Here is a 22,922-nt window from a genome sequence, read left to right on the forward strand (position 1 = left end):
TAAAAAGCCAATTTGACATTTGCTCAGTACATTGTTTTCATTGAGGAAATGTACGAGTCTGCTGTTAATGATAATGCAGAGTATTTTCCCAAGGTTACTGTTGACGCATATTCCACGGTAGTTATTGGGGTCAAATTTGTCTCCACTTTTGTGGATTGGGGTGATCAGTCCTTGGTTCCAAATATTGGGGAAGATGCCAGAGCTAAGGACGATGTTAAAGAGTTTTAGTATAGCCAATTGGAATTTGTTGTCTGTATATTTGATCATTTCATTAAGGATCTCTCTCTCTCTCTCTCTCTCTCTCTCTCTCTCTCTCTCTCTCTCTCTCTCTCTCTCTCTCTCTCTCTCTCTTTCTTTGGTTCCCGGCCTTTCTTTCTTTCTTGATCTCTTGTTCTCTGTCTTTCTATCCGTCTCTGAAGTAATCTGTTGTATCGTTATAGTATTCATGTTTATAGAGATATGTTACTAAATAAAGGTTGGATGGTTCGTGTTAAAATATTATAGTATTAATAGCTGTTTATTTATCTGTTTATTTGATTCTCTCTCTCTCTCTCTCTCTCTCTCTCTCTGTCTCTCTCTCTCTCTCTCTCTCTCTCTCTCTCTCTCTCTCTCTCTCTCTCTCTCTCTCTCTCTCTCTCTCTCTCTCTCTCTCTCTCTCTCTCTCTCTCTCTCTCTCTCTCTCTCTCTCTCTCTCTCCTAGACTCCAGTGATCGGGCGGAGGTTTGATGAGCTGCAGGGGTCAGGGGGTAGAGAGGGGAAGGCCAGGGCTGTGACCCGTAGCACCTCCTCCACCTCCTCTGGTTCTAACTCCAACACCGTCCTAGTGCCTGTCAGCTGGAGGAGACCTCAGTCCTCACAGGTAACACACCAGTCAGTCAGTCAGTTAGTTAGGTAACACACCAGTCAGTCAGTCAGTTAGTTAGGTAACACACCAGTCAGTCAGTCAGTTAGGTAACACGGTTGTTTCCTTCTAGTAGTTTAACAACGCTATTTGGTCAAAGAGAGACATCGTGTTTTGTTGTTGTTGGTTTGTCGTGTTCAGTTGTTTGGTTGTGAAGTGGTTTGTTGAAGGTTGTTTCACTGTGGTACTGTAACCATGCTAGAGTGTTTAGTTGGAGAAGATGATTCATAATACAGAAATGTTAAAGCTGTATTTCATATGTTCAATAACACTTCCTCCTCCGCTCCCTCCTGCAGAAGAGAACAAGAGAGAAGCTGGTGAACGTTCTGTCTCTGTGTGGACAAGAGGTTGGCCTCACCAAAAACCCCTCGGTGAGTCAACACGCCTTTTCTTTACCTGCCCCCTTCAGGTGGTCTGGAGCTGATGGAGGTGCAGACTGTAATGACACTGTTATAAACCTGTGGTTATGTTTACCTGTCCCCTTCAGGTGGTCTGGAGCTGATGGAGGTGCAGAGACTGTTATAAACCTGTGGTTATGTTTACCTGCCCCCTTCAGGTGGTCTGGAGCTGATGGAGGTGCAGACTGTTATAAACCTGTGGTCATGTTTACCTGCCCCCTTCAGGTGGTCTGGAGCTGATGGAGGTGCAGACTGTTATAAACCTGTGGTTATGTTTACCTGCCCCCTTCAGGTGGTCTGGAGCTGATGGAGGTGCAGACTGTTATGACACTGTTATAAACCTGTGGTTATGTTTACCTGTCCTCCAGGTGATCTTCTCGTCCTGTGGGGACCTGGACATGATGATGGAGGTTCAGGGGAGCGGCGTGTCTTCGGAGGAGGGAGGAACCAGAGAAGACACGCTGGATGACACGGCGTCGGAGCAGCAGTTCAGAGTGTTCCGAGACTTTGACTTCCTGGATGTAGAGCTGGAGGACGGAGAGGTGAGACAGTTACCATGGAGACAGAGACACACCCACACTAAGGGTAACCATGGACACAGGCCACATCCTCCCATACTGTTACTAAGGAGACAGGCCACACCCACTTAGACTGTTACCAAAGACAGCACCAGGCCACTTCCACACTGACGTTACTCATGTACATCTTTGCTTTTACAAATGTATATACAGTATTCTCCCTTTTTCTCTCCCTTTCTCTTTTGTATGCCTGTCTTCTCTCTAGCTCTCTCTGTCCTTAACACGCTGTTTCTGTAATGTTTTCTTCTTCTCTTTCTCTTCCCCCATCTCTCTCTCTCTCTCTCTCTCTCTCTCTCTGTAACTCTGTATTTCTCTCTCTCCCCTCTGCTGCATTAGGAGCTCCAGGTAAGCTCTGTCTCACGCTGTGAATGTGGTGCTCTGAGCGTGTGCAGTAGGCAGCACAAACGATGTCACACTTAAATACCTGTTGCTAGGGTGATCCAGCCAGCTGTTCTGTGCATGAGCTCATAACAGTGCTGTAGTGTTGTTATGGTAACTTACAGATGCCATAAAGTGGTGATAAGCCTTGTCATTGTGGACGGAGGCTAAATAATGCTTCTTTAAATTACACTATAGTGCCTGGAAATACGATGTAATTGCTAAAGTAGTCAAATATTTAGTAGGAAACAACTTTACCAAGCATTATCATTATTATTATCATCATTACTTAAGACAGATGGCAATGTTGTCAATAGCTAGCCAAGTTTGTCAAAAAATAGCTAGCGATGCTAACATCAGCTAGCTAAAATCCGGTGGCCTCCCCTCAATCTTAGCGAGCTAGTTAACGTTAAACTGCATCGAAAGTCAATCCGGTGACATCAAAATGATGACGAAAGGTTTTCCTACTAAGTAATTTGCCTCCTATTGAAATGTCATCGTGTTTCCAAGCCACCGTAATACACTTTAGATGAAATCTTCATCAGTGCACACTCATCGTCGACGCGTTAGAATGCTCAGTCGGGTATCAGTTCAAAACAATGTTGTGAGGAAACGTGCAGCCCATGAATAGGTAAAGTGACAGTTCAACCAAAATTTTAAAATTACATTGACATGTTTTTTTTGTTTTTCTTTCACCAAAGTAACTCTGTAACTTCTGTGAATTATCCTTTTAATCGGATGACATTTGTGTGCCATTTTGAACAAATGCATGCCAGATATGAGTTTTGCAGAGGAGCGCTGCTTAAGTTGACCTGTGTGTGTGTGTGTGTGTGTGTGTGTGTGTGTGTGTGTGTGTGTGTGTGTGTGTGTGTGTGTGTGTGTGTGTGTGTGTGTGTGTGTGTGTGTGTGTGTGTGTGTGTGTGTGTGTGTGTGTGTGTGTGTGTGTGTGTGTGTGTGTGTGTGTGTGTGTGTGTGTGTGTGTGTTCAGGGCGAGAGCGTGGATAACTTTAACTGGGGTGTACGGAGGCGTTCTCTGGACAGTACAGAGCTGGGGGACCTGTTAGAGGAGAGTCAACACTCGGGCAGCACCCCCAGTCTGGGTCAGGAAGACCCACAGGACTCTGACCAATCATCAGAGGAAGAAGAGTCCTCTACCAGTCAGAGTCTGTCTCACTCACAACTGGTTAGTACTCAACATGAGATGAACATAGCACAACCTCAACACACCACAACACTCACAACTGGTTAGTACTGAACATGAGATGAACATAGCACAACCTCAACACACCACAACTACACTCACAGCTGGTTAGTTCTGACCATGAGATGAACCTAGCACAACCTCAACACACCACAACTACACTCACAACTAGTTAGTACTGACCAGGAGATGAACATAGCACAACCTCAACACACCACAACTACACTCACAACTGGTTAGTACTCAACATGAGATGAACCTAGCACAACCTCAACACACCACAACACTCACAACTGGTTAGTACTCAACATGAGATGAACCTAGCACAACCTCAACACACCACAACTACACTCACAACTAGTTAGTACTGACCAGGAGATGAACATAGCACAACTCAACACACCACAACTACACTCACAACTAGTTAGTACTGACCAGGAGATGAACCTAGCACAACCTCAACACACCACAACTACACTCACAACTAGTTAGTACTGACCAGGAGATGAACATAGCACAACCTCAACACACCACAACTACACTCACAACTAGTTAGTACTGACCAGGAGATGAACATAGCACAACCTCAACACACCACAACTACACTCACAACTAGTTAGTACTGACCAGGAGATGAACATAGCACAACCTCAACACACCACAACTACACTCACAACTAGTTAGTACTGACCAGGAGATGAACATAGCACAACCTCAACACACCACAACTACACTCACAACTGGTTAGTACTCAACATGAGATGAACCTAGCACAACCTCAACACACCACAACACTCACAACTGGTTAGTACTGACCATGAGATGAACATAGCACAACCACAACACACCACAACTACACTCACAACTGGTTAGTACTGACCAGGAAATGAACCTAGCACAACCTCAACACACCACAACTACACTCACAACTGGTTAGTACTGACCATGAGATGAACCTAGCACAACCTCAACACACCACAACTACACTCACAACTGGTTAGTACTGACCAGGAGATGAACCTAGCACAACCTCAACACACCACAACTACACTCACAACTGGTTAGTACTGACCATGAGATGAACCTAGCACAACCTCAACAGAACACAACTACACTCACAACTAGTTAGTACTGACCATGAGATGAACATAGCACAACCTCAACACACCACAACTACACTCACAACTGGTTAGTACTGACCATGAGATGAACCTAGCACAACCTCAACACACCACAACTGCTTAGTACTGACCATGAGATGAACCTAGCACAACCTCAACAGAACACAACATGAATATCACTAAAATGGCCAAGTACGGCCATAATCTTAAAACTGACCCCAGGATTTGGAAACATGGAGTCCTCAGAACAAGGTTTGAGGTGTCCTGTATATTTAGGTCCATTGTTTGTTTCAGAAAATGAGATGTGTTATGTTGCCTTACCCTGCAGACTAATCTCTCTCCGTCAGAGGAGACCAACCACACAGACTCTCTCTCTACGTCGTGTGACACCACGTCAGCCGACCCACAATCCCTCAACGCCACCACACCAGGGACCAGCCAGGGACCTCCACACGACGAGCCGGGAGGGCTACGGGTTAGTACACACACACACACACACACACACACACACACACACACACACACACACACACACACACACACACACACACACACACACACACGTAAAGACTTCAAAAACACAATTAGACAAAGGCCTTGGACCTCATGGTGTTTCTCTCTCTTCCCCCCCCCCACTCCTCCTCCTCCTCTTCCTCCAGGGTGATGTGAGTGTATGTGGTGATGATGAAGACACCCAGGGGCAGGACGATGACCTGTCTCTCAGTGTAAACGACCTTCCCCATGGCCAGGACGATGACCTGTCTCTCAGTGTGAATGACCTTCCCCAGGCCCTGGGATCTGACCTGTCTCTCAGTGTGAATGACCTTCCCCAGGCTCTGGGATCTGACTGTTGGGAGGGGGAGAGCTTCACTCTGGACCTGGAACACCACGGTCACCATGGACACAGCATGGAGCTCTGTAGACCCCCGCTGGGGTTTCTAGACCCTAGCTGTCTGCCCAGGTACTGGAACACACACACACATAGCAACCAGAAACCTATAGAGCTCTGCTAGCTGTCTGCCCAGGTACTGGAACACACAGACACATAGCAACCAGAAACCTATAGAGCCCTGCTAGCTGTCTGCCCAGGTACTGGAACACACAGACACATAGCAACCAGAAACCTATAGAGCCCTGCTAGCTGTCTGCCCAGGTACTGGAACACACACACACATAGCAACCAGAAACCTATAGAGCCCTGCTAGCTGTCTGCCCAGGTACTGGAACACACACACACATAGCAACCAGAAACCTATAGAGCCCTGCTAGCTGTCTGCCCAGGTACTGGAACACACACACACATAGCAACCAGAAACCTATAGAGCCCTGTTAGCTGTCTGCCCAGGTACTGGAACACACAGACACATAGCAACCAGAAACCTATAGAGCTCTGCTAGCTGTCTGCCCAGGTACTGGAACACACAGACACATAGCAACCAGAAACCTATAGAGCCCTGCTAGCTGTCTGCCCAGGTACTGGAACACACACACACATAGCAACCAGAAACCTATAGAGCCCTGCTAGCTGTCTGCCCAGGTACTGGAACACACACACACATAGCAACCAGAAACCTATAGAGCCCTGCTAGCTGTCTGCCCAGGTACTGGAACACACAGACACATAGCAACCAGAAACCTATAGAGCCCTGCTAGCTGTCTGCCCAGGTACTGGAACACACACACACATAGCAACCAGAAACCTATAGAGCCCTGCTAGCTGTCTGCCCAGGTACTGGAACACACACACACATAGCAACCAGAAACCTATAGAGCCCTGCTAGCTGTCTGCCCAGGTACTGGAACACACACACACATAGCAACCAGAAACCTATAGAGCCCTGCTAGCTGTCTGCCCAGGTACTGGAACACACACACACATAGCAACCAGAAACCTATAGAGCCCTGCTAGCTGTCTGCCCAGGTACTGGAACACACAGACACATAGCAACCAGAAACCTATAGAGCCCTGCTAGCTGTCTGCCCAGGTACTGGAACACACACACACATAGCAACCAGAAACCTATAGAGCCCTGCTAGCTGTCTGCCCAGGTACTGGAACACACACACACATAGCAACCAGAAACCTATAGAGCCCTGTTAGCTGTCTGCCCAGGTACTGGAACACACACACACATAGCAACAAGGAACCTATAGAGCCCTGTTAGCTGTCTGCCCAGGTACTGGAACACACACACACATAGCAACCAGGAACCTATAGAGCCCTGTTAGCTGTCTGCCCAGGTACTGGAACACACACACACATAGCAACCAGGAACCTATAGAGCCCTGTTAGCTGTCTGCCCAGGTACTGGAACACACACACACATAGCAACCAGGAACCTATAGAGCCCTGTTAGCTGTCTGCCCAGGTACTGGAACACACACACACACACATAGCAACCAGAAACCTATAGAGCCCTGTTAGCTGTCTGCCCAGGTACTGGAACACACACACACATAACAACCAGAAACCTATAGAGCCCTGTTAGCTGTCTGCCCAGGTACTGGAACACACAGACACATAGCAACCAGAAACCTATAGAGCCCTGCTAGCTGTCTGCCCAGGTACTGGAACACACAGACACATAGCAACCAGAAACCTATAGAGCCCTGCTAGCTGTCTGCCCAGGTACTGGAACACACAGACACATAGCAACTAGAAACCTATAGAGCCCTGCTAGCTGTCTGCCCAGGTACTGGAACACACACACACATAGCAACCAGAAACCTATAGAGCCCTGCTAGCTGTCTGCCCAGGTACTGGAACACACACACACATAGCAACCAGAAACCTATAGAGCCCTGCTAGCTGTCTGCCCAGGTACTGGAACACACAGACACATAGCAACCAGAAACCTATAGAGCCCTGCTAGCTGTCTGCCCAGGTACTGGAACACACACACACATAGCAACCAGAAACCTATAGAGCCCTGCTAGCTGTCTGCCCAGGTACTGGAACACACACACACATAGCAACCAGAAACCTATAGAGCCCTGTTAGCTGTCTGCCCAGGTACTGGAACACACACACACATAGCAACCAGGAACCTATAGAGCCCTGTTAGCTGTCTGCCCAGGTACTGGAACACACACACACATAGCAACCAGGAACCTATAGAGCCCTGCTAGCTGTCTGCCCAGGTACTGGAACACACACACACATAGCAACCAGAAACCTATAGAGCCCTGTTAGCTGTCTGCCCAGGTACTGGAACACACACACACATAGCAACCAGGAACCTATAGAGCCCTGTTAGCTGTCTGCCCAGGTACTGGAACACACACACACATAGCAACCAGGAACCTATAGAGCCCTGTTAGCTGTCTGCCCAGGTACTGGAACACACACACACATAGCAACCAGGAACCTATAGAGCCCTGTTAGCTGTCTGCCCAGGTACTGGAACACACACACACACACATAGCAACCAGAAACCTATAGAGCCCTGTTAGCTGTCTGCCCAGGTACTGGAACACACACACACATAACAACCAGAAACCTATAGAGCCCTGTTAGCTGTCTGCCCAGGTACTGGAACACACAGACACATAGCAACCAGAAACCTATAGAGCCCTGCTAGCTGTCTGCCCAGGTACTGGAACACACAGACACATAGCAACTAGAAACCTATAGAGCCCTGCTAGCTGTCTGCCCAGGTACTGGAACACACACACACATAGCAACCAGAAACCTATAGAGCCCTGCTAGCTGTCTGCCCAGGTACTGGAACACACACACACATAGCAACCAGAAACCTATAGAGCCCTGCTAGCTGTCTGCCCAGGTACTGGAACACACAGACACATAGCAACCAGAAACCTATAGAGCCCTGCTAGCTGTCTGCCCAGGTACTGGAACACACAGACACATAGCAACCAGAAACCTATAGAGCCCTGCTAGCTGTCTGCCCAGGTACTGGAACACACAGACACATAGCAACCAGAAACCTATAGAGCCCTGTTAGCTGTCTGCCCAGGTACTGGAACACACAGACACATAGCAACCAGAAACCTATAGAGCCCTGCTAGCTGTCTGCCCAGGTACTGGAACACACAGACACATAGCAACCAGAAACCTATAGAGCCCTGCTAGCTGTCTGCCCAGGTACTGGAACACACAGACACATAGCAACCAGAAACCTATAGAGCCCTGCTAGCTGTCTGCCCAGGTACTGGAACACACAGACACATAGCAACCAGAAACCTATAGAGCCCTGTTAGCTGTCTGCCCAGGTACTGGAACACACAGACACATAGCAACCAGAAACCTATAGAGCCCTGCTAGCTGTCTGCCCAGGTACTGGAACACACAGACACATAGCAACCAGAAACCTATAGAGCCCTGCTAGCTGTCTGCCCAGGTACTGGAACACACACACATAGCAACCAGAAACCTATAGAGCACTGCTAGCTGTCTGCCCAGGTACTGGAACACACAGACACATAGCAACCAGAAACCTATAGAGCCCTGCTAGCTGTCTGCCCAGGTACTGGAACACACACACACACATAGCAACCAGAAACCTATAGAGCCCTGCTAGCTGTCTGCACACGTACTGGAACACACAGACACATAGCAACCAGAAACCTATAGAGCCCTGCTAGCTGACTGCACAGGTACTGGAACACACAGACACATAGCAACCAGAAACCTATAGAGCCCTGCTAGCTGTCTGCCCAGGTACTGGAACACACACACACACATAGCAACCAGAAACCTATAGAGCCCTGTTAGCTGTCTGCACAGGTACTGGAACACACAGACACATAGCAACCAGAAACCTATAGAGCCCTGCTAGCTGTCTGCCCAGGTACTGGAACACACAGACACATAGCAACCAGAAACCTATAGAGCCCTGCTAGCTGTCTGCCCAGGTACTGGAACACACACACACATAGCAACCAGAAACCTATAGAGCCATGCTAGTTGTCTGCCCAGGTACTGGAACACACACACACACATAGCAACCAGAAACCTATAGAGCCCTGTTAGCTGTCTGCCCAGGTACTGGAACACACACACACATAGCAACCAGAAACCTATAGAGCCCTGCTAGCTGTCTGCCCAGGTACTGGAACACACAGACACATAGCAACCAGAAACCTATAGAGCCCTGCTAGCTGTCTGCCCAGGTACTGGAACACACAGACACATAGCAACCAGAAACCTATAGAGCCCTGTTAGCTGTCTGCCCAGGTACTGGAACACACAGACACATAGCAACCAGAAACCTATAGAGCCCTGCTAGCTGTCTGCCCAGGTACTGGAACACACAGACACATAGCAACCAGAAACCTATAGAGCCCTGCTAGCTGTCTGCCCAGGTACTGGAACACACACACATAGCAACCAGAAACCTATAGAGCCCTGCTAGCTGTCTGCCCAGGTACTGGAACACACAGACACATAGCAACCAGAAACCTATAGAGCCCTGCTAGCTGTCTGCCCAGGTACTGGAACACACACACATAGCAACCAGAAACCTATAGAGCCCTGCTAGCTGTCTGCACAGGTACTGGAACACACAGACACATAGCAACCAGAAACCTATAGAGCCCTGCTAGCTGACTGCACAGGTACTGGAACACACAGACACATAGCAACCAGAAACCTATAGAGCCCTGCTAGCTGTCTGCCCAGGTACTGGAACACACACACACATAGCAACCAGAAACCTATAGAGCCCTGTTAGCTGTCTGCCCAGGTACTGGAACACACAGACACATAGCAACCAGAAACCTATAGAGCCCTGCTAGCTGTCTGCCCAGGTACTGGAACACACACACACATAGCAACCAGAAACCTATAGAGCCCTGCTAGCTGTCTGCCCAGGTACTGGAACACACACACACATAGCAACCAGAAACCTATAGAGCCCTGCTAGCTGTCTGCCCAGGTACTGGAACACACACACACACATAGCAACCAGAAACCTATAGAGCCCTGTTAGCTGTCTGCCCAGGTACTGGAACACATACACACATAGCAACCAGAAACCTATAGAGCCCTGCTAGCTGTCTGCCCAGGTACTGGAACACACAGACACATAGCAACCAGAAACCTATAGAGCCCTGCTAGCTGTCTGCCCAGGTACTGGAACACACAGACACATATAGCTGGGTCTGTGATACCACCACACACTGTGATACCAGGGTGGTATCCCTCCTATATCAATGTCGAACTTACTGTGTACCTGTCCAATTCTTGTCTCTCCCGTTGCTGTGTTGACAGTCTCCGTGATGACGTGGATGATCTAGAGGACCTTGGTTTTCCTCCTCCCCCCTCACCGTTCTTCTCCGCCATCTTGGCTGCGTTCCAGCCCACTGTTTGTGACGACGCAGAGGAGGCATGGCGTTGCCATATCAACCAGCTGGTAACCGACTCAGACGGATCCTGTGCCGTCTATACATTCCACGTCTTCTCATCGCTCTTCCAGGTAATCAATCAGTCGATCGATCAGTCAGTCAATCAATAAATCAACTGATCCAAACTCTGGAAAGTTCTATGCAGTCTTTGGTGTAACTGTTTTATATAACATTAAATGTCTCCTCCTCTTCTCTCTCTCTCTCTCTTCTCAGAACATCCAGACTAAGTTCTGTTCCCTGACCAGTGACGCCGCTGGTTACCTAGGAGACGGCCTGAGGGGCATCGGGTCAAAGTTTGTGAGGTCATCTGACATGTTGACAACGTGTTCCGACTGCCCCACGCTCTACGTAGACGCTGATACGGTGAGTAGGGCTGACTCGACTCAAACCATAGCATTTGTACGACTGAAAATATAGCAATTTATTTGGTGTTTTCATAGAAATATCAAACATTAATGTCCATTGATTGTAATCAGTAAGTAATGTCAAACTTTTAGGTTTGAGTTGGTACTAGTGTTGCACGGTATACCAAAACGTCTGTACTTTTTCGTACTATAATTTGTTACTTTCAGTTCTCAAATCAAATCAAATCAAGTATATTTTATATAGCCCTTCGTACATCAGCTAATATCTCGAAGTGCTGTACAGACACCCAGCCTAAAACCCCAAACAGCAAGCAATGCAGGTGTAGAAGCACGGTGGCTAGGAAAAACTCCCTAGAAAGGCCAAAACCTAGGAAGAAACCTAGAGAGGAACCAGGCTATGAGGGGTGGCCAGTCCTCTTCTGGCTGTGCTGGGTGGAGATTATAACAGAACTATGCCAAGATGTTCAAAATGTTCATAAGTGACAAGCATGGTCAAATAATAATCATGAATAATTTTCAGTTGGCTTTTCATAGCCGATCATCAAGAGTTGAAAATAGCAGGTCCGGGACAGGTGGCGGTTCCATAACCGCAGGCAGAACAGCTGAAACTGGAATAGCAGCAAGGCCAGGTGGACTGGGGACAGCAAGGAGCCATCACGCCCGGCAGCCCCGACGCACGGTCCCAGGGCTCAGGTCCTCCGAGAGAGAGAAAGAGAGAGAGAAGGAGAGAATTAGAGAGAGCCAAGATTTTCAAAATGTTCATAAATGACAAGCATGGTCAAATAATAATCAGGAATAAATGTCAGTTGGCTTTTCATAGCCGATCATTAAGAATTGAAAACAGCAGGTCTGGGACAGGTAGGGGTTCCATAACCGCAGGCAGAACAGTTGAAACTGGAATAGCAGCAGGGCCAGGCGGACTGGGGACAGCAAGGAGTCATCATGCCCGGTAGTCCTGACGTATGGTCCTAGGGCTCCGGTCCTCCGAGAGAGAGAAAGAAAGAGAGAAGGAGAGAATTAGAGAGAGCCAAGATTTTCAAAATGTTCATAAATGACAAGCATGGTCAAATAATAATCAGGAATAAAAGTCAGTTGGCTTTTCATAGCCGATCATTAAGAGTTGAACAGGTAGGGGTTCCATAACAGCAGGCAGAACAGTTGAAACTGGAACAGCAGCAAGGCCAGGTGGACTGGGGACAGCAAGGAGTCATCATGCCCGGTTTGCCGTGACGTATGGTCCTAGGGCTCAGGTTCTCCGAGAGAGAGAAAGAAAGAGAGAACGAGAGAATTAGAGAGAGCATACTTAAATTCACACAGGACACTGGATAAGATAGGAGAAGTACTCCAGGTATAACCAACTGACCCTAGCCCCCCGACACATAAACTACTGCAGCATAAATACTGGAGGCTGAGACAGGAGGGGTCAGGAGACACTGTGGCCCCATCCGATGATACCCCCGGACAGGGCCAAACAGGAAGGATATAACCCCACCCACTCTGCCAAAGCACAGCCCCCACACCACTAGAGGGAGGGAGTTCTCCTGTCAAATGTCTCATGTATCAAGCCTTTATCAGCACAGCATGCCTACCCCCATTATAGCACACACCCTGTCTGCTCCACTTATCCACTGGGAGTCTGGCTGGGGGTCTGGGAGTCTGGGCTGGGAGTCTGGGCTGGGCGTCTGGGCTGGGTGTCTGGGAGTCTGGCTGGGGTGCTGGGAGTCTGGGCTGGGAGTCTGGGCTGGGAGTCTGCGCTGGGAGTCTGGGCTGGGAGTCTGGATGGGAGTCTGGGCTGGGAGTCTGGGCTGGAAGTCTGGGCTGGGAGTCTGGATTGGGAGTCTGGGCTGGGGGTCTGGATGGGAGTCTGGGCTGGGAGTCTGGGCTGGATCATGTTAGAGCCCCACATTTGAGTAATGCTACACGGCATGTAGAAATGTTGAAACCGTTTTTCTTGTTCGCAAAACAAAGTCCATACAGGCTATAACTTTTAAGTGTTAGGGCACACCCTCAACCACATCGAAGGGGCTGTAGTGGAGCGGGTCGAGAGCTTCAAGTTCCTCAGTGTCCACATCACTACGGAATTTTCCTGGCCCACACACATAGTCGTGAGGAGGGCACGACAACGCCACTATCTATAAAAGGATTACCATTATGTTGTTATGTAGTTAGATTGTTAAAAACAAAACAAAGTCAAATTAATTGTATGATTGTATAATTTATTCATTAATGTATACATGGCTGTCTGAATTTTGTTTTGTGTCATTTAAAAAAAAAATCTAATGATATTGAACACAAAATTGTATCTGTCTGCATCAACTGCCGTTCTCTGACTCTGGTTAATGCCTTCTCTTTTGCCACGGTATTGTTTTGGTATTGAGTATGGTGACGGTATGGAGAATCCTGATACTAAACCTGGTATTGGTATTTAAGTCTAACTTCTGGTTTGGTGAGAACTCTAGTTGATACATGAACAACTTCTTATATATTTAACTCTTTCCTCTCCTCCCGCCTCTCCTCCTGCATCTTACACCTCTCTTTCTCCTTCTCCTCTCCTCCCGCCTCTCCTCCTGCATCTTACATCTCTCTTTCTCCTTCTCCTCTCCTCCCGCCTCTCCTCCTGCATCTTACACCTCTCTTTCTCCTTCTCCTCTCCTCCCGCATCTTACACCTCTCTTTCTCCTTCTCCTCTCCTCCCGCATCTTACACCTCTCTTTCTCCTTCTCCTCTCCTCCCGCCTCTATCCTCCTCTCCTATCCTTCTCCTATCCTCTCCTTCTCCTATCCTTCTCCTCTTCTCGCCTCACCTCACCTCTCCTCTCCTATGCTTCTCCTCTCCTCCTCTCCTATCCTTCTCCTCTCCTCCCACCTCTCCTCCTCTCCTCCCGACTCTCCTATCCTTCTCCTCTCCTATCCTCTCCTCCTCTCCTTTCCTATCCCTCTCCTTCTCCTCTCCCGCCTCTGCTCTCCTCCTTCCTCTCCTCTCCTTCTCTCCCCTCTTTCTCCTCTCCTCTCCTCTCCTCCCGCCTCTCCTATCCTTCTCCTCTGCTCTCCTCTCCTCCTCTCCCCTCTTTCTCCTCTGCTCTCCTCCCGCCTCTCCTCTCCTATCCTCCTCCTCCTCTCCTCTTCTGTTCCCTCACTCCAGATCATTTCCTATGGTTTACTAGAGAAGATGAAGTTCAGTGTGTTGGAGCTGCAGGAGTATCTGGACACCTACAACAACAGAGAAGAGGCCGCTGTCTCAGTAAGACACCAACTACCCATACCGATACTGACTTTGAGCTGTTAAGACATTACAACCCATACCGATACTGACTTTGAACTGTTAAGACATTACAACCCATACCGATACTGACTTTGAGCTGTTAAGACACTACCATCCATAACGATACTGACTATGATCTGTTTAACATATTACAACCCATACAGATACTGACTTTGATTGATCTGGCAATGAGAACAATTTATCTAATTCCCCAGAGTCAGATGAACTTGTGGAGACAATTTCTATGCTAATGCTAGTAGATACCCATAGACTTCCAGTCATTGTGCTAACGCTAGTTAGCATTGGCTCATGAAACTACCTGTAACTTCCTTCATACTACACACAGAGACATACAAATGGTATCCACAAGTTCATCTGACTCTGGGGTAGTAGATACAGTGCATTAGGAAAGTATTCAGACCCCTTGACTTTTTCCACAGTGTTACGTTACAACCTTATTCTAAAATTGATTACATACTTTTCCCCCCTCATCAATCTACACACAATACCCCATAATGGCAAAGCAACAACAGGTTATTAGATATTTTGGCAAATTTATAAAAATTCTAAAACTGAATTATCACATTCACATAAGTATTCAGACCCTTTACTCAGTACTTTGTTGAAGTGTCTTGTGCAGCAATTACAGCCTCGAGTCTTCTTGGGTATGATGCTACAAGCTTGGCACACCTGTATTTGCAGAGTTTCTCCCATTCTTCTCTGCAGATCCTCTCAAGCTCTGCCAGGTTGGATGGGGAGCGTCGCTGCACAGCTATTTTCAGATCTCTCCAGAGATGTTTGATCAGGTTCAAGTCCGGGCTCTGGGTGGGCCACTGAAGAACATTCAGAGACTTGTCCCGAAGCCACTCCTGCGTTGTCTTGGCTGTGTGCTTAGGGTTGTTGTCCCGTTGGAAGGTGAACCTTCGCCCCAGTCTGAGGTCCTGAGCGCTCTGGAGCAGGTTTTCATCAACGATCTCTCTGTACTTTGCTCCGTTCATCTTTCAGTCAATCCTGACTAGTCTCCTAGTCCCTGCCGCTGAAAAACATCCCCACAGCATGATGCTACCACCATGCATTCACCATAGGGATGGTGCCAGGTTTCCTCCAGACGTGACGCTTGGCATTCACGCCAAAGAGTTAAATCTTGGTTTCCTCAAACCAGAGAGTCTTGTTTCTCATGATCTGAGTGTCTTTAGGTGCCTTTTGGCAAACTCCAAGCAGGCTGTCATGTTCCTTTTACTGAGGAGGGGCTTCCGTCTGGCCACTCTACCATAAAGGCCTGATTGCTGGAGTGCTGCAGAGATGGTTGTCCTTCTGGAAGGTTCTCCCATCTCCACAGAGGAACTCTGGAGCTCTGTCAGAGTGACCATTGGGTTCTTGGTCACCTCCTTGACCAATGCCCTTCTACCCCGATATCTCAGTTTGGCCGGGCGGACAGCTCTAGGAAGAGTCTTGGTTGTTCCAAACTTCTTCCATTTAAGAATGATGGAGGCCACTGTGATTTTGGGGACCTTCAATGCTGCAGACATGTTTTGGGACCCTTCCCCAGATCTTTGCCTCGACACAATCCTGTCTCAGAGCTCTACGGACAGTTCCTTCGACCTCATGGCTTGGTTTTTGCTCTGACATGCACTGTCAACTGTGGGACCTTATATAGACAGATGTGTGCCTTTCCAAATCATGCCCAATCAGTTGAATTTACCACAGGTGGACTCCAATCAAGTGGTAGAAAGATCTAAGCTCAATGTTGAGTCCCATAGCAAAGGGTCTGAATACTTATTTAAATAAGGTATTTCTGTTTTTTATTTTTAATACATTTGCAAAAATGTCTAAACACCAGTTTTTGCTTTGTCATTATGGGGTACTGTGTGTAAATTGATAAGGATTTAAAATATATATATATTTTAGAATAAGGCTGTAACGTAACAAAATGTGGAAAAAGTCAGGGGATCTGAAAACTTTTCTTAATGCACTGTAACGGGCCTCATTGCCAAAATCCTGAAGTATCCCTTTAAAACACTACTACCCATGAAGGTCATGACTTTGATCTGTAAAGCTCTTTTCTCAAACCCAAGGTGCTACAGATAACCCTATGATAAGGAGACACTGTAGCGTTTACAGTTGTACTTGACAGAAAAGCCTAGAATGTACGCTACAATCTGTTAGTTGAGATTTTGACCCGCTAGCCCAGTCTAACAAGCCCTGATCAGTAACACTCCTCTTCTCTCTCTTCCCCTCTCTCTCTCTCTCCCCCTCCCTTTCACTTTCTCTTCATCATTTCCAGTGGCTGAGGAACTGTAAGGACACGTTTCCCAGGTGCCCTGGCGATGGCGTGATTACCTGTCAGCCAGGAGACTCAGAGGAGAAGGTAAGTCCCCTTGACAACACACACCTGTCTCACTGTAGTTTAAAAGCATAAACTGATTACACACTGCTCTCTCACTCTCCCTCTTTCTCTAGGTGTATTTGATGTCCTTGTGTAGGGGGACGATACACTATACTATACACTATACTATACTACACAATATACTATATAACATGCTACACACTATGATATACTCTCCTACACACTACACTATACACCACACAACATACCATACTCCACAACACACAATACTCTACACTATACTGTGCACTATACTATACACAATACTATACGCTACCACACACTATACTATATACCATGCGCCACACTATGCTATACTATACTATACACCACACAACACACTATACTCTACACAATACTATACACTGTACTATACTATACTACACTCTATGCTATACACTATACTATACATCACATTATACTATACACCACACAACACACTATACTCTGCACAATACTATACACTGTACTATACTCTATACTATTCACCACACTATACACTATAACATACACTACCACACACTATACTCTGCACTATACTATACACCATACTATACTCCACTACGTACAATACACTATACTATACACCACATTATACACCACACTATACTACACGCTATACTATTCACCACACTATACACTATAACATACACTACCACACACTATACTCTGCACTATACTATACACCATACTATACTCCACTACGTACAATACACTATACTATACACCACATTATACACCACACTATACGACACACTATACTATACACCATACACTATACTATACACGGCACTGTATACTATACTATACACTATACTATATACAATACTATGCACCATACTATGCACCATACTATATACCACACTATACACTATACTATACAGTATACTGTATACTATACACCACACCACACACAATACTATATACTATACTGTACACTATACTATGCACTATACTATATACTATACTATACACTGTACCATATAATATATACCACACTATACAATATACTATATACACTACACTACACTATACACGATACCATATACAATACCATACTATATACAATACCATACACTCCTATATACTATACACCACACCATACTATATACTATACTACACACTATACTACATGCTATACTATTTACTATACTACACACTATACTACATACACTGTACTATATACTATATTATATACTATACACTATATTATATACTATAACCTTCACTATACTATGCACAATACTATACACCACACTATACCTACTACTATACTACATAATACACTGTACACTATACTATATACTATACTATATACAGCACTATATTATATATTATACTATATACAACGCTATACTATACACTATACAAGACACACTATACGACACACGATACTATACCCTATACTATATGCTACACTATACTATGCACTGTACTATACACTATACCACACTATATACCACACCATGCACTATACTATACACGGTACTGTATACTATACTATACACGGTACTGTATACTATACTATACACTATACTATCTACTACACTATGCACCACACTATACTATATACTATAATATGCACTACACTACCCTATAATATACACTATACTATATATTGCACTATACACTATACTATGCAATATACTATATACTATACACACCACTATGTACTATACTATACACCACACTACAGTATACCACACACTATACTATGCACTGTCATCTACTACACACTATACTCTACACATCACTATACTATACAATATACTATACACTACACTATACCATACACTACACTACACACTATGCTACACTATACACCATACTCCACACTATACTATGCTACCCACTATACTCGACAACACACTATGCCCTATACTATACAGTATACTACATACTATAATATACACTATACTATGCACTACACTATGCACTATACTATATACTATACTATGCACAGCACTGTACACTATGCGCTATACTCTACCACACACCATACTGTACACTATACTATACACTATACTCTACACATCACTATACCATACAATATACTATACGATATACTATACACTACACTATACAATATACTATACCATACACTATACCATACACTATGCTACACTGTACACCATACTCCACGCTATACTATGCTACACGCTATACTCGACAACACACTATACACTATAATATACACTATACACTATACTATACAGTATACTACATACTATAATATACACTATACTCTATATACTATATATATACTATAATATACACAACAATGTACACTATACACCGTACTCTACTACACATTATACTGTGCACTATACTATACACTATACTCTACCACACACTATACTACATCACATAATATACACTATACTATATGCTATACACAACACTATAATGTACATTATACTATACACCACACTACACACCATGCTATACACTATACTACACCATACAATATAATATACTATACACTATACTACACACTATGCCATACACTATAACATACTACATGCTATACTATATTCTATACTATACACACTCTATACTATACTCTACCACACACTGTACTATACCATACCCTATACTACTGACTATGGTGTATAGTGTGGTACAGTCTGTGTTGGAGTATAGTATTTTATAGTACTACACACTGGTACTACACACTAGACTATACACTATACGCCACTCCATGCTATACTATACACCACCAACTACACTATGCTATGCACTATACTATACACCACCTATATTATACACTATAATATAGTCTACTACACACTATACTATACTCTACCACACACTGTACTATACTGTACACTATACTACTGACTATAGTGTATGGTGTATAGTGTGGTACAGTGTGTAGTAGAGTATAGTATAGTGTGTATAGTACTACACACTAGTATTACACCCTAGGCTATACACTATATTCCACTACACGCTATACTATAGACCACCCACCACACTATACTATACACTATACTATACTATACCACACTATGCCACACACTATACTATACACATACTATATTATATACTATAATATAGTCTACTGCATACTATACTACCCACCATACTATGTACTATACTCTACCACACACTATGCCATGCTACCCACTGCACTATATACTATACTATACACTATACTCCACTGCACTATATACTACACTATACACTATACTCCACTGCACTATATACTATACTATACACTATACTCCGCTGCACACTATACTATACACTGTACTATACTGTGCACTATACTCTATACTATACTATTCCCGATGCCATGCACTATACTATACTCTATACTTTTCACTATGATATACTATATACTATACATTATACTATACTGTACACTATACTATACACCATGCTCTACTATATTATGCTATACTCTGTACTATACACTATACACTCTACTGTACTGTACTAAACTATACACTATACCACACACTATACTCTACCCTACTACACACTATACCATGCAATATGCTCTACTGCGCACTATACTATACCATACACTATACTCTACTACACACTTTACTATACTGCACACTATACTACATACTGTACTCTACTGCACCCTATACTACACTATACACTATACTACACACTGTGCTATACTACATACTATCTTACACGGTGCTATACTGCACTGCACTATACTCCACCACACACTATACTATACTATACACCATAGTATACACACTGCTATACTGTGTACTATACTATACACTGTACTATACTATACAGTATGCCGAGCACCATACTCTACTGCACACACTACTATACTACATACTATACCATATACTATACTATACACACTACTATACTACACACTGCACTAAACTATACTATATTATACACCATACACTATGCTATACACTATGCTATGCCCTATACTCTACTGCACACTATATTATTCTACATACTATGCTATGCTATACTATACACAACACTATATTATATTATATACTATACTCTACTACACACTATACTATACTACCCACTATGCTACAATGCACTATACTATGCACTATGCTATACTATGATGTGCTCTACTCTACTCTACTCTACTGCATGTGTTTGATTGATGTGTGTTTCTCGCCTCCCTCTCTCTCTTTCGCCTCGTAACATGCTCTCTCGCTGTGTAGCAAATGGAATCTCTGGCAGTAAGTCCTTTACTAAGTCCTTTACTGTCTTTTACTAAGTCCTTTACTAAGTCCTATCTACTATAATCTACTATGATTTACTATGATCTACTATGATTTAATATGATCTACTATGATTTATTATGATCTACTATGATTTAATATGATCTACTATGATCTACTATTATTTAATAGGATCTACTATGATCTACTATGATTTACTATGATCTACTATGATTTAATATGATCTACTATGATTTAATAGGATCTACTATGATCTACTATGATTTAATAGGATCTACTATGATTTACTATGATCTACTATGATTTAATAGGATCTACTATGATCTACTATGATTTATTATGATCTACTATGATTTAATAGGATCTACTATTATTTAATAGGATCTACTATGATCTACTATGATTTAATATGATCTACTATGATCTACTATGATTTATTATGATCTACTATGATCTACTCTGATTTAAATATGATCTACTATGATTTAATAGGATCTACTATTATTTAATAGGATCTACTATGATCTACTATGATTTAATAGGATCTACTATGATTTAATATGATCTACTATGATTTAATGGGATCTACTATGATTTAATAGGATCTACTATGATCTACTATGATTTAATAGGATCTACTATGATCTACTATGATTTAATAGGATCTACTATGATCTACTATGTTTTCTCACTTCACCCTTTAGTGTTCCTTTTCAGTAACTGCTGATTCTACTGCTGCCAATATTACCAACACAACAATACTGTGTATGAATTGATTTAGATGGCTCAGGTTGAGGATTATTTATGTGTCCTGTACTGTATTGTACTGTACTGTACTGTCTATAAATCCGTCCTCTCTCTCCTCTCAGCAACTGGAGCTGTGTCAGCGTCTCTACAAGCTTCACTTCCAGCTGCTCCTCCTCTTCCAGTCCTACTGCAAGCTGATTGGACAGGTCCACGCTGTCAGCGCTGTGCCTGAGGTAAGAGAAGGACTGCGATTGGATGCTTCAAAAGCGACCCAGAGACAATTCTATAAACAGACAGACTAACACACAGACTCAATGTATTTTGTTAGTCAGCTTTTTTAGCTGTTGTGTACCTGTTGAAGGTGAATCAAGAGATTATTTTAGTTTTTTTGCATTTCTTCCTCTCTTTACGTTGATCTGTTGATTTGTTTTCACAAAAGTCATATATATGGGCACACACTCATCTCTCTCTCTCTTCCCTCCCTCCCTCCCTCCCTCCCTCCCTCCCTCCCTCCCTCCCTCTTCTCCTCCTTGCCCCTCTATCCATCTCTCCATCTCTCATGTCCCCCCTCCCTCTCCCCTGTCTCTCCCTCTCGCCCCCTCTCTACCCCCTCCCTCACTTTCCCATCCCTCCCTCCATCTCTCCCTCCCTCTCTCCCTGCCTCCCTCCCTCTCTATCCCTGCCTCCCTTCCTCTCTCTCCACCTCTCCATCTCTCTCGCTCCCCTTCTCCCTCCCTCCCTCCACCTCTCCATCCCTCCCTCCCCCTCTCCCTTCCTCTCTCCCCTCTGTAGCTGCTAAACATGTCTCGAGAGCTGAGTGACCTGAAGACCAGTCTAAGAGCAGCAGAGGCAGCGGTGGCTAGCAACCTGGAACACACACACCTGGCCCACACCCAGACCCAGGCCTCTGCCGCCCTGCCCAGCTTCAGCTCCTCCGAGGCAGCCGTACAAGCCATCCTGGAGTGCCTCAACAACCAGGAGTTCAGCAAGGCCATACGCTACATCCACGAGTGCAGGTGAGATACAAATATAT

At 44.8% G+C, this 22,922-nt stretch overlaps 1 protein-coding gene across 1 annotated transcript in view; it reads left to right on the forward strand.

Annotated features, from left to right (window-relative positions):
* LOC139552823 (protein furry homolog) overlaps nucleotides 1-22,922 on the forward strand; it is a 217,877-nt gene that overhangs the window by 172,813 nt on the left and 22,142 nt on the right. The window contains exons 51-63 of the mRNA XM_071364886.1: nucleotides 701-859; nucleotides 1,198-1,272; nucleotides 1,668-1,841; nucleotides 3,244-3,438; nucleotides 4,906-5,052; nucleotides 5,237-5,538; nucleotides 10,810-11,014; nucleotides 11,157-11,306; nucleotides 14,450-14,548; nucleotides 16,854-16,937; nucleotides 21,122-21,139; nucleotides 22,012-22,122; nucleotides 22,682-22,905. Of these exons, the coding sequence (XP_071220987.1) occupies nucleotides 701-859; nucleotides 1,198-1,272; nucleotides 1,668-1,841; nucleotides 3,244-3,438; nucleotides 4,906-5,052; nucleotides 5,237-5,538; nucleotides 10,810-11,014; nucleotides 11,157-11,306; nucleotides 14,450-14,548; nucleotides 16,854-16,937; nucleotides 21,122-21,139; nucleotides 22,012-22,122; nucleotides 22,682-22,905 (1,943 nt within the window). The remainder of the gene's footprint in view (nucleotides 1-700; nucleotides 860-1,197; nucleotides 1,273-1,667; nucleotides 1,842-3,243; nucleotides 3,439-4,905; nucleotides 5,053-5,236; nucleotides 5,539-10,809; nucleotides 11,015-11,156; nucleotides 11,307-14,449; nucleotides 14,549-16,853; nucleotides 16,938-21,121; nucleotides 21,140-22,011; nucleotides 22,123-22,681; nucleotides 22,906-22,922) is intronic.

This window comes from Salvelinus alpinus, chromosome 24 (assembly GCF_045679555.1).
Source record: "Salvelinus alpinus chromosome 24, SLU_Salpinus.1, whole genome shotgun sequence".
Lineage (NCBI taxonomy): Eukaryota > Metazoa > Chordata > Actinopteri > Salmoniformes > Salmonidae > Salvelinus > Salvelinus alpinus.